The following is a 14,147-nucleotide window of genomic DNA, read 5'->3' as shown; positions in this document are numbered from 1 at the left end:
AAAATTGCAAAATGTTTTATATTGAACAAATGAAATGTCGCTTTTTAATAGTCTGCTAACCATTCTTACGAGTTGAAACATGCCAAAGAAAACTGCCAAGACTTCCCCACGGACGCTCCTGAGCTACTTTAACTGGAAGCCACATAGTTCCCGCGTGTTTGATGTTAAAACGCTGCTACTACTGCTGCAGCAGTTAAGACTATACCCCATTTTATGCCAACTTTCTACTAGCACTACAGCCACCATCACCCCTCTAAACAGTTAGCCTCCAACAAGCATCCGGCGCTGTCTTTCTTTGTTCTTCCTTTTTGTAAGTGAGTGGTCTCGCGTCAGCTCCGTTTGTCGCATCTTCTTCTTCCGCTCATTGTGCTTCCAGTGGCGCCACTGCTGCTCTTTCTTCGTCTTGACAACACTTCACTCCGCTTTTCTCGCCTTCCCCCGAGGGGAACGAGGGTCTCGGGGATCGCTACTCAACTCAAGGAACGGGCCGCTCAACGTCACGCTGCGGCTGGCTTTTCAACGGACTAGCTACGGCGATAAATGCAGACATTCTCGTCGACGTTTTCGCGGTGAAGACAGCGTTCTACAGCAGTCGTGGTGAAACGGTGGGGACAAAGTGAACGGCTGATGGGCCGAAACACCCGCATACTCACCCTGTCAAACGTATACAGATAGACAAAGAGACAGAAACACTCGTTCACGCATTCTACGCACGGAGTACGTAGACAGAATGCACTCTGACGTCTCTATATACAAACATACACACAATTACACATAAAACAGCTGTTTGCAGCTTCCGACCTGTAAAAAGGTTTGTGCTATGCGTATTTGTACCATCTGTGATATGACCGTTTTTATTGTTGAGCAGTGACGGCCATTCCACTTCACCCCGTACACCTACGGAGAAAATTACTGCACTACACAGGTCCTTTAGGCATGGCTGGACAGTGTCAAGAAGGTAAGCGTCGACCACTTTTCACTTTCACACAGAGCTCATTTGCTGTTTCTTTGCTGAACTGCCTAACTCACGGATCATACCGCAACGACGGCAGCGACGGCGCTAGCGACACCGCTGAATGTGACCACTCAACGACTCTTTTTCTCCTATTTGCTACTGTGCGGTATGTTTGTCTCGCGAAAGATACGGCGACGACGACGAAAGCAAGAAAAAGGCTTGGAAAAGGAGGCAATGTAAATTAATTACGTGTGAATTGTACCCTTTCAACGCGAAGCTTCCCGTCCTATCTCCTCCCTTCGGCGGTGTACACCGACATGTCCTAACCCGCTACCTCAGGCCACTATCATTCTTCTCTTACCTCAAGGTTCTTCCGGAACCGCGAGTCTGTGGGCCTTCATGAAGAAAGAAGGTTTTCGCCGACGGCGGTTTTTTCCTATTCGTTTTGCTCCTGATTCTTCTCCAGGTGGTTGCCTTTTTGCAAGCGATCGGTCGGTTCGGTGTCTTTTAGGGGACGAGGTAGTTTCCCCCTATCGTTACTTCGAAAAAGATATTGTCGAAGAAAAAAGAAAGGTATACCGAGAAGACAACATAGATTAGAATCTATCTAGAACCATGTGGGACACCGTGAGAAGGAGGGATTTTACATCTTTCTTGCGCAAAGGGTTCGATTCAAAATTGGTGACATCGTTTCTTCTAGATCAGCTATTCTCTTAAATCCGAATTTATATACGAATTTTTACATGAAATTTAAGGTGATGAAATAATAGCCTGATACCAATAGCAGTTGTCAAATAAACATACCCAGCAACTATTAGAATTATAGCACGTCAATTGAAACTAAATCGTCACTGCTGTAATTGCATGAGTTTCAGCAAGAATTGTTACAATTCGACCATACTCAAGTCAGTGGGGGCCTCTCAAAACAAGGCACGTCAAGGGAAAAGCGGTCGTTTCAACAAGCGTACAAGCGTAAATCTAGGGAAGCAAAATTCGAGTTGGCCTGAACATCTGCGATGAAGAAGACTCAACTGAGATGAGCCAGCGTTCAAGAACCATTCAGCTTTCTATCTACGGGGTAGAGATGGCACTTGAAAGCAAAACTTTTTTGACAATGATCTCGTCACAGCCACTAGTAACGCCACTCAGCGCAGCCCAGCGGGACGACTGAAACGGGTGAGGCAAACGCGGGCACGGATGGTAGCTTCGTCAACCCGTCTTCAACTGGATAGAGATGGAGTGAGAGAAAAGAGGAACGTAACTTCATCTCACTCTACCGTTGTCGTAAGCAACCAATGGGCAGGCCTCGCTTTTACTTGCAACACTTCAGGAACAGTAATGAATATGAAAATTTAGCGTTGCTGGCTCCCCCAGTGGAGCGCCAGCGCAGCACGGGTGGGATGCGACTGGTGGAAAAGTATACCAGAAGACTTCGAATAGTTGGAGCAAGTGAGAGATAACGCTCAAACCCACAGTGTGAAATGAATGATACAGCAGAATGGACCATAGAGTTATCAAGTCATAATGACGACACCAAGCTTATCCATCGACGGCTTTTCTCCTACTATCCCAAGCCATGTACACGGAGGAATACCAAAGTAGACGATGAGGTCATAAAAATATGCCCAACAATGGAGATGAACGAAGAGAGCAGAAGACAGTTCGCTGGTAGACGTTTGTTGTACGTAGAGTGGACTTTTGAATGAGATGGAATTCCGCCAGGGGTTTTGGAAGAAGGACAGACATCACTGAATGGGAGTTGCAGGTCAAGAACAAAACGAAAGTCAGTTGTTGCGTGGCGTAAACGTTTAAAACGTGTTCCCATCCAGACGACGAAGCGTTTGCCAAGAGGGAAGGAACAAGCGTCGACGAAATGGTGTGTTTCTTGTCTCTCAGCATAACCTCCTTTTGTTGTTGTGATATCATTATTTTCTCTTCAACGGCTCCTATATCCTCGTGTCTCCCGTAGCGCCCATGATGCGTCAACTAGCAACGCAGCTAGCCGCGTAGACTGAATGCAGTGTGTGTTTTTACTAGCATCTATCTCTAGATAGTTCGGTGCAGAGTATGAGTGCAAAGTGGGCAAACGCAAGCCGCGTCTCGCGTACAGGGTGCAAAGACGGGGGCATCGTGAGCAGGATACGAAGCAGCGGAAGAAAAGGCGTGCGCCACCGCTTGGAAATGCCACTGACTTCATTCGCTTTGCTCCCTCAGGCCCGTCCGTCCTTCGTTGTCGAAGCAAGTAAGCCAACCAGTCAGCCGCCGGCGTTTGCACGATCCGGAGTATTTGAATTGCAAAGCATCGAGGTGCCGACGACGCAAAGCGCCGCGGTCTCTACCGCTGTAGCCATCGAGATAAACAGACCAGCTTTAGCCAACTCACAGTAATAGCAGTAGTTCCGTCTGTCTCAGCTCGCTTTTCCCGTCTTCTTCCTTCTCCTCCCTCCCATTTGACTGACAGCCTCCGCTCCCGCCTCAACCTTATTCACCAACTGTTACTATTAATACAAACAAAAGCAGTATCAGTAAAACCCATTTTGCGGCCTCAGATTCAGCAACCGCTCTATCTTTTTTTGCCGGCGGTGATTTGGACCTGATTATTGCACCACGATGCTAGAGGTAACTGCCGTGCACTCGAATGCTAACGCAAGCTATTTTAGAAAAATTGTTATGCGCTAATAGTTCCAATGGAGTAATCTGAACATTTCTTTATTTTTCCAATACATCTGACGAATACATTGATAAAGCTATTTGAACGACAGAAAGTGCGAGTGAAGTAGCTATCTGAAGTCTGTTTTAAAAAAAAAAGGCTCCACACTGGAAAAAGTACAAAATGTTGCTCTATGATACACTTCAACTAAATGGAACTTCAAAGGAACGACGAGAACACATTAAAGACTGTTCTGTCTAACCAGATCCAATAATTAAGGCCCCTTATTGTCTGTTATTATAATAGAAAACGGAACAGGTGTTGTAAAAATGGATAGTCAGAACAAAAAATCGCCGTGTTATATGATCAACTTCACATTTATTCAGTGTTTAGTAATACAAAATGGACTAGTTCGATTGCTAGTTACAGTATGTAGCCTTTTTATTAAGTTGGCTCGATAAGGTGATTAACTTATGTCTTTGTCGTGAATGAGGAGGTGTCAGAATCGGCGATGGGCGGCTGAGTGGACATATACTATCACTATTGTATTGTTAAACGATGGGGAAAGCCAGTGGGCAAGCAGTGGTGTCACAGCGGGTCACGCCCTCCTCTTAGAGAATCTTCCATCACTTCTTACACTCTTTCTCCTTCTTCTTGATTTTCCTTCTTACGCCTCTTAGAGTAGCACTTTGCCCGTCTTGCCGCGTTTGGCAGCCGCCCGCTGCGTTTGCTTCAGTACAGACATTTCAATTCAGTAGTATCTACTGCTATTGCGGCAGCTGTGGTACCCACTAGTGCTTCCACGCCGCAACGGCAGCGTCGGTGCTGGTCCGGGTAGTGCAGAACACACAGAGATTATCAGGCAGGCGAAAAGTCATAGCCACCCTCACCGCTAGATCATCCTTTTACACTGATTCCCATTACAATCGAAAACTAAGGGACTTGAAAAAAAAACCCTCGCTTCAAAGTTCGGCTTTGGCTGCGTTCCACTTTTCCTCGCGCATTTTCCCATTCTCCTCTGTTCCTCTCGATTTCACGCCCTCCACTAGGCAGCAATACAGTATAACTCTCACCGCACTCTCTCTTAGTTTCCTTCTTGCCTTGCTTTTGCTAGTGCCGCTCATACGCCGCCGCCGCCGTCATCGTCTTGACGACGGCTTTTCAAGCGGCACCAGTGGTCTTCGATCCTGGATAATGATAGATCCCCTCAGGCAACGCTGTTGCTACAGCTTCCGCCGCCCTACAGCACGGTCTTACAGGCATACACACTTATTCTATGGGTAACTGGCAACCAAGAAACCAACCAGTTAGCCGCTAGCTAGCGGTATTGGGAGTTTTGTGGAACGACAGGGTAAATGTGCATGGAATGGAGGCTGGCGGCGATAGGCTGCTGCAGATGATCCTGATGATACTGGCAGTCTGTTCAGAAACGAGGCTGTGCCAAGTCAAGTCAAATCAAGCCCAAGCCGACCACGATCTAGGACATAAAGGGTAGAGCCCAGGGCCAAAACCAAAAAAAAAGTTAAAAGCAGTACACACTTAAGGCAGAAGCTACAACAAAGGACAGGACTTCCATTCGTCTACCACGGTTTCCGCCACAGCCTTCGCCGCCGTCGGCATCGGTGGTAGTAATAACGGCGAAAGGGATCATCCAAACGCAGCAGTAACGGCAAGCAGTACTCGGGCTTGCCGAGTAACATCGTGGAGTGTGCCTTCCTGCCTGCTAACTACAGGCCGAACAAAAAATCGGCCTCCTTCAACACCGCTGCAGTAATGGTGGTGGCAACGGCGTAGCCGACAGGGACGAACAGCCCCAGGCCCAGCTCAACCCAACTCAAACCCCAATCCACAAGCTAACCTTAAGAGAAAGGACCATGTGAAGGTATAACCGAGGATGGATAGCATGACGAAAGAAAGATGTACCGCCTGGTTTAAACCAAAATCTTTTTTTAAAGAAATAGACTACAGATGCCTTCGTCGTCGTCGTCGTTGCTGCTCTCATCTTTTGCGGGCCCAAGAAGCTGGGAGGAGACTGGTCGGCCCCAATCAGTTGGTCACGCGATTCGTGACCCTTCCTTCGCTCAATACTCTCTCTCATCCGACCCTTGCGATAACCTTCCTTCAGATGGTGCCAACCAAGCCCAATAGCCGACAGAGAATTCAATGGATCCACGGTTCTCAACGAACTTCCTCTTTCCAAGCCTCGTGTTGTACAAGTACACACCAATAATCATTACTATTACATTTTTAAAGGTAGACATAAATACACTAATTACAGACACTAACACAGGAATTAACGATTTACTAGAGAGATTGACAGTTTCAACAACAGAAGCTGTAGCTGGATCGTTGTTGTTGCCAAACCCATTTAAACCGTAGCATTATATATGAGGATGGATCTTACGTATAGCTGGCCAAACAGACAGAAAAGGTCGACGAGAATGGCAGGAGACTAGCTCCTCCAAGGAGAAACGAAACAGTGTCAAAACAGCAACAACGCGGTCAATATATCATAGACCAAACAAAAAGACAGGCAGTGTAATGATCTTTAAATCGTACAAAAGTCAAAAAATTATTTGCAACTCTCCTTTTATCCAAAGTTATACAGGTAGTAACGCTATACAAGCTGTACAATAATATAACGGATTTTTCGCTGCACGTATGGCGCCAATTACGTAAAAACAAAATGGAAGAGAATGGAATAGGCAGGAGGGGTGATCGAACGGGACTCGTTTGGTAGCCATGGGTCTACTTAAACAACAGTCGAATAGGCCAAACATTGCTAAAACACTATTCACACGCAATCATTGATCGATCCTAAGGCAAGTCGAGCGAATCTACGTACGAGCTCGCTCGCCAGCCATCAGTCACTTATAGAATATTATGTTAAAAATCTGCATCGCCTATATTTAAAGCCTGACTGTGTATTCTTGTAGAATGGTCGGTGTCTATTTTTTTTTCCAAAATACGCTCACAAACAGATGCAGATATGAAGCACGACATTTTTCAAGATAAACGGGATTAACAGGTCTACATTTATGACTAGCAATAGCATTATCTGAGGTTTCACGTAGACCATATATATATATATATGGCCAAGCGTGCCAAATAGCTTACGATTATATCAAATATGCTTACGACTCAAGAACGTAGAATGAAGAAGAAGAAGAAGACTGGACCAACACCAAGTGGTGATCGGGATGCTAGAAGATCGAGTCAATGGAGTACTCACAACCATAGTAATGCGAGTGGAAAGAACGCATGTCGACCGCGTTCAATATGCACCCAAGCCCGTTCTCCCCGACCTCAATGATGTTAGCCACCTCCCGTAGTTGCCGCTTTAAAGGCCTACACACGAAAGTAATTCGAATGTTGTCGTCAAGCGTTTGCCTGACTTCGAAGAGTCAGCTGAGCCATGAACGCTTCATGAAGCCGATAACTCAGCCACAAGTAAACTATACGCTGCCACAACATCTGCATAAACTAATACTCAAGCATTTCCCTTGTCTAGCATTGAACGCGTGATTATCCACCGAAGCACCACTTGTTCAGCAGGCGTTCGTATGATATTCTACACATATACATTGCATCTGTGTATATTATAATAGATATCTACTTGGAATGCGTACATATGCAAGAGACGTACATTACGAAGCTTACGTGCAGAAGTACCTTCACCTTCCACATAAATTGGACTTGGCCAAAATATATTTTAGAAGGCTTTCATGTAATTCCCGGAAGCAAAGCGTCTCTCCCTAGCCTCCAATCTCCAACTTCCTCTACCTTTTATAGGCGGTATTTGTACGTACCTTGCGAGTGAGCAATGTATATGAATGCATCCCCAGTTACATTCCTCAACTCGTCTGCATTCAACGGTACAGATCACCTTCCATGGTAAAGTCCTATTCCGCATGTTTCTTGCTTGCACTTCTATAGCTGGTCCTTCAGTCGGCCGCCATAGCTTACATACAACTGCTATACTAGTGGTGACGACGCTGCTTGTTGTTATCTTGCTCGCAATTGTTGTACCTGCAGTCACAGCGGCACTTTGCCCTCGTCGGCAAGCTGATCTATTAGGTATGCGTATGCATGTATAGTGTACTGCTGTGGTGAACTTGGCAACGACGTGGCCGACGCTACTACCGTCGAAGAAATAATTCACCATTGAACGGGCCGGCACGAGGCAAATCGTTAGGAGTAGTGAAAGAAGGAGCAATGGTCTCTGCTAAATCTCTACCTCTTCAGACCCCGGCAGGAAGCGAGCAAAAGAGACACGACGACTACGACCGAGACGACGAAATCAGACAGGGCCAGCGGCAGCAGCAGCAGCTATCCTGACATCCAACTATAGTACATACTACCAAGCGCATTAGGCACAGGCGTCTTAACAATGGAAAGGGCAAAGTTAAGTTGACCGTTTTACAATGGGCCAATTCGTTGAACGGCTACGCGATCAACGTATGCGTACTTATTGCGTTTTTCAGTTGTCCCGATAAAAGCTATCATTAAACATGACAAGGTGTTTATGTTTTGAACTGAGTACTTATTTGATGAAACAAGCACTTGGAATAGGCTAATATTTTAGCAGAGATATGGAATTTTTATTTCATTTACGATGCACGATATCTACGCACGGTGAGATGCGTCCAGCCGACTCTAGTATATCCGTATGTGTGTGTGTGTGTGCTAGAGAAAACTCTGCGTGAGGAGCGGATGCTGTCGCGAACTCCATTTTGCCAGACCGGCTGTTAGCTGGCCGCACCGCATCGATGTGCCTTACATTGCTCTCGGGCAACGTTTCGTTAACGAGGTTTTCGTTCGTATAAGTGTTTCCATAGCTGGGTTTAGGCGACAGAGAGCGAGTGAGTCAGTGCGCACGCGCACGTACACAGCTCTCGCGTACGTACAACTGCCATTCGACGATTACAACAGCAACAACTAGAATGCCAAGTGAAATATTAGATGTGCCGTATGTACACAGACATACGCACATCCTGCTTCTGCTGTGGGAAGGATTTGTCCACAGACAGTGGCCAAACTACCGCCCGCCTCTCTCTGCGAACAAAGCATTGGCGAAGGGGCTTAAGGCCACGACGGCGATGACGACGACCGCCACCATTACGATGCTGGTACTGACGGTACGTATACCACCCTTCCACCTTGGCGCTACTATGGTAGCTTGCGGCGAGTGCACTTGTCGCTCAACAACGCCAGCAGCGACAACACCGCCGCCGTCAACACAAGCAAGGCCCGACAAGGGAAAAGGACAATTTATGAGTGTAGCAGACACCGACAGGAGTGGGTTGAGCTTAGTGCATCGCTGCTTACGAGCAGCCAGGCTCCACTAGGCCGCACAGTCCCCTGTGGCTGCCGCTGGCCTGTTTAAAGATGTTTAGGATGTTGGTGGGTTGCCGCCGCTCAACGCCAAAGCTTTCACGTAGTCGCGGTAGCAGCAGTGGCAGCACGGGCGCGCAAGCGGCACCAGCTGCAGCGGCAGCTTACTCTATGCAACACAGCTTGTTCGTTAGCATTCAATCGAATGTAAGGGCGTCATCTGCCCCATTTTCTTCCTCAACGAGCTTAATGCAATAAGCGGCGTTACAAAGTGTTTAGGTGACAAACAACACCGCGATTCACTAGTCCTGCAACTAATCCTTGCTTGCTTCTTGCCGAAGACGACGCTCTTGAAAGGCTGTTTTCGTTGCAAAGACGCTTCTAACGCTTAATAGCACGTTACCTATCTCATCTGCGGACGACAAAGGGGAGACTACTGCTCATCCGGGAACGAAGCAGTGCGTGCATGTCTTACCACACGCTGAACAAGTGAAGACAGTGATTATTGTACCGCTGCTGGTAGCGATGATAATAATAACAATGATTGTAATTATAATTGTATGAAAATGACCACGACGACTATTAGTCATGGGTGCATTTCGCACGTGCAATTATGCTATAACAAGGCGTCGTCCATGTATCTTTGTGTGGGGCTATGGCTGAATCGCATGCTGAGGTTTGGGATTGCTACTTTCCCATCGCAAGGACGACTGCCTCTTCTGAAGACCGCGCACGTCACTTTCCCACATGGAGCATTAAAAAGACGTAAAATAAATTAGGGAGACTTTCGAAGCTACGCTTCCATCTCGCTTGTTGATTACTTAATGGATGAGGCTGTGCCGTACTCGTCGTCACGTAGCGTTAAATTATTTCTGACCAAGCAAATCTCCACATGGAGATCAACACACAGATATCTCAACACAACAACAGACAAAGCGGGCGCTTTCTATGCAGATTGGATACTCGTGTTTTTAACTGATTAAACCAAAACACCTATAGGTGTCCTTTCAACAATAAGATGTGTACAGAGCTCTCCCGTAGTTCGACGAGTCTGTCAAACGTCAGATATGGGTGCACGAAGCACAACAACACAATGCACGAATCCTACAGATTCTCTGTGCAACGACCAAAATGACAGTATATATACGTTATTATACTTAGACGTCTATGTGCGGGCGCCGAAGGCTTATGCTTTATTGTTGCTCTCTATGGAATAAAGTGCAACACGTAGAATTCTCCCATTTTTAGTGCGGAGCTAATGAAAGTCGTGACGAACCAATTTACGTTTGCCGTTATCTTTAGCTCAACTTGGCTGCATAGCCAGAGGTATTTCGTTTACTCATTATCGTGCGTACGACAAAATTTCATTTGTAGTTTTAGAGATGGCGGCGGTGATTGACGCAGGCGATCGGCAATATGCGCCCTTTACGAAGGAGAACAGAGTGGTCGAATAGTTGGCTAAACGGGACGGGTATAGTCGACGGGAGGTTGTATGGCTGATAAAGGATAACCAATAAATCGATTGGCATAAGTCGGTCAGCTAGCATGCCGTGAGCAAGTGCAAGCCGCGGACGTCGGAAGAAGTATTTACTGCAGCTGCTACAATCTGTATCGTTGGACAAAACAGGGGCCATTTCACGCAAGTCAAACACGCACAAAGACAAATACTTTAGGCTGAGTACGAATCCCATCGGGCGTGACTAGATATGTTTATCGGCAATAGCCAGCGATACAGCCATACCAACCAAATGATACAATAGGACAATATGTGTACAAGGTGTTGAAAGCTGGAAGGAGAATTAAACAGTAAGAGTCGAAGGAGCAAGAAATGATATACGCAACGGATCCTGTGATGATAAACAGTAGTAGTCGTATGGCGATGCTCTCCTTGCAGAGGCATTACCGCAGACACTTGCTCCTCCCAGCAGCTGGCCGATATCCGCCAGGCTGTGATGGATACTGAAGAACAGATTAAAAAACGACTAGTCAAAATGTTTGCTGATGGCTGAGAAGAATGGGTTGGTCAAAGCAAGCGAGATGGGTGCTTGCGGAAGTTCAAGTTGAGCAACGGTAGGAGATGGCTTGTCAGTTTGGACCAAGCCTAGGCAACGGAGCAAGAAGGGCAACAGGATGTCGCCTTAGTTTATAGCCACACGGCTTTTCTTCTTCTGTCTTTCTTTTGCTTAATGTTATTTTGGGCTTTTCTGCTACTACTGCTACTAGGAGTGTCTACCATTCCGAAGGATTAAACCTCTAGGGGACATGATGCGGCGCTAAGGTATGCCCCACAGCGCCCCGCAGATGGCCACTCACACATACACACCCACACACACAACCACTCCTTGCCGTTCCACAAGAGCCGATTCGACCCATGTTCCGACCCCTAATTTTCTTTCTCTTCCCAAACAGCATCTACCGACACAAGCGGTACAAGTACAAGTGTGGAGGGGTAACCATACATAACGGCAATTGCGCCAACACAAAGGCCCAACAAACCACCTGATATAGAAAAAGGCCCCACGGGCAAGTATCGTAGTTCTCTCGTGGTCATAGAACCTGTTTCAAACAACTGTCCAATACTCGACGGGATATGCTTGGAAGTGTAGATTCGTATTTGGAATAACAGACCAAGACCAGAGTGAGCCATGCCCCTGTTGCCATGGTCACCGTTGGCGACTGTCGTTGCTGTCGTTGTCGTTGCTGCTGCTGCTGCTGCTGTTGTTGTTGTTGTTGTTGTTGTTGTTGTCGTCGTCGCCGCCGTCGTCGTCGTCGTCGTCGTCGTCGTCGTCGTCGTCGTTGTTGTCGTCGGAGGTGAGTCCCCTCTCCGCTTGATGTCGGCATTCGCACGGGGCTGCTGTTTGCCTTATGGACAGTAATGGAAATATTGACAGGGAAGCAAAGAATATGTTAAAAGGACAGTTTTGAATAGAGCTCGATTTGCAGCGACGGACACATCGACCGAAAGGAGCGCGTCGCAGAGCCTTAAACCACTATCCCCATCAGAATGAGTCCTTCGGAGCGTTGTTGGAGTGGCGGTGGTTTGATTGCCATAAGGAATCGACTGCGTGGATCAGACCGACGTAAGGAAGCAAAGAGTAATAGAAATGACAGTATTTCTCGACAGACACGACAATCAAAAATAGCAGGATACACATACGGATGGCACTTTTTTAAAACAAGGCTAATGATAAATATTTGCGGGCCTAACGTTTCCGCCATTATAAAGCTTCCTATTAGGATCCCATCATTTGCAAAATTCATCGAAAACCAAAGTTGTGTTTTTATGCCACAAAATGAAGTTTTAAATGTTGCCTGTAACTATAGTCTATCTAGCAAAATTGTTTGGTGGACAAAGGCGTCCTAGACTTAAGCTGCGACCAAGCTTGTCCTGCCACTAAATATTTTTGTGTGCATAAATGAGTACTTATGATGATTTATTCTGCCTAAATAATGGTATCTGAACAGCCTGGGGAAATGTCGCTTTTGATCCTGAGAACTTGCTGTTCGCCTTGTTTGCAGGTATAATAGTTGCCGTATATGGGTTTGTTTCCATACTTGCAAAACGATATAGAGCCATACAGTACGGTGTAGCCGATAACAAAGGTCGGATTCATCACCGGCTTTAATTTTCTAGCCAATTTACCTAAGTAACTAGGGACTCGTTTAGCTCAAGTGGACCGATCGGTCGACATAGTCGGGCTGCCCCTGTGTATCGTAGTATAATCGGTCTACATAACTCTTACATACCTCTTCCGCTTCTGCCGACGAATCGAAGATCATTGAACTTGGCCACCTGGTTCTTGATGACGGCCGTTGAATTGCGCAATTCGGCGCAGAAGTTCTCATCGTTGCCAGCACGCAGGGTCACCAGGGTTCCATCACAGACGTCACTAAGCACAACAACTTTAAACGCAACCGGTAGCGTCTTGTTCGACCGCCAGTGGTGGGGCAGGGTTGAGCACACAACGTTAGGGGCACCGGTTCGGACTAGCTCGTTCGAGTGTTCCACAAGGATCTGGTTGAGGGCCCGTTCGCCGGGCAGCAGCAGGGCCTCGTCGAGGACGGGAGCCGCTGGGCCCTCCGCTTGTTCGCGGGGGGCCCGTCTTCGCCGTTGGGGCGAGGGGCTCGCTAGACTCGACAGGTTCGGAACGATTGCTGCTGCCGACATGCCGATCGCTCGTGTCTTCTTGATGATGGTGGTGACGTTGTCACAGCAAGCTATCAACTTCCTCTGGTCTGAGATAATTACGTTACACTACGACAGGCACAAACGAAAAGATCGCTTGATTGATTAACGTCAGCTAAATGACTACAATGTCCTCTGTGGCCGTCTTTGTCACGGGACAGAAGACCAACTCGATGATCACGACACTATGTCAAATGATGATGGTAGTGATAATACCACAACTACGTTACTATTTGTACTAGATTAGATTTGCTAGTTATTATTATTGTAGTGGTAGAAGTTATCACACTGGATGAAGGATAAATTCCCGCCTGCAGCGGAATCACATGGGGCAAATCTGGGGCTTTAGTGTACTTCCAAGCTTGTGTTCCCACAGTTGCTACAGCTGTTGTTGTTGCTGCTGCAATTAAAGATTTGGGATGTGGGCTAAGAAATATTCCGAGTCGAGACTTTGAATTCGAACAAACGCAAACAAGACTGCACGCACGAAGTACGAGTTGACTATTGAGATGCTTTGTAATGTCGTCGTTGTCGTCGTCACTGCTATTTGTTGTTGTCGTTGTTGTACTGATTAGCACATGAGTAATAAGTCACGGCACACATTTTCACAATTGCAATTTCATTAACTTTTTCGGTTTTGTTGACCATCAATAAATAAACTACTATGTCACTAACTCCTCAATATTCCCACACTTCACTCAGACGATGTCACACGAAAATGATGATTTTATTCACCGGTAACAGCTTGTCACAAGTTTTTCTTCATTGGACTCTCTCTCTCTCTCTCTCTCTCTCTTTCTCGCTCTCTCGCTACCTCTCTACCTCTACCTCCCTCTCTCGCTCTCTCGCTTTTTATCGGATACGATTCTCTAACGAACGACTACTATTTTCGTAACTTCTTTTCTTTTTCTAGGAAACGGTCGGATATTCGGTGCTTTTGACTATTCCCAGCTGATTGCTGCTTCTCACTAATTTGTTCTTCTTTCACTCACTGGCTGATTCACTGACAAAGTGGCAAAGGC

General features: G+C 46.7%; 1 protein-coding gene across 1 annotated transcript in view; it reads right to left on the bottom strand.

The window, feature by feature from the left end:
• LOC111264928 (uncharacterized) overlaps positions 1-13,325 on the bottom strand; it is a 154,036-nt gene extending 140,711 nt beyond the window's left edge. The window contains exon 1 of the mRNA XM_086970254.1: positions 12,687-13,325. Coding sequence (XP_086826380.1) covers positions 12,687-13,107 — 421 coding nt within the window. The 5' untranslated portion in view covers positions 13,108-13,325. The remainder of the gene's footprint in view (positions 1-12,686) is intronic.
• Positions 13,326-14,147: the final 822 nt, after the last annotated feature.

This window comes from Varroa jacobsoni, unplaced genomic scaffold (assembly GCF_002532875.2).
Source record: "Varroa jacobsoni isolate VJ856 unplaced genomic scaffold, vjacob_1.0 scaffold_914, whole genome shotgun sequence".
In the NCBI taxonomy this organism is placed as follows: Eukaryota; Metazoa; Arthropoda; class Arachnida; order Mesostigmata; family Varroidae; genus Varroa; species Varroa jacobsoni.
The sequence above is the reverse complement of the archived record's forward strand: the minus strand, read 5'-3'. Positions and strand labels throughout refer to the sequence as shown.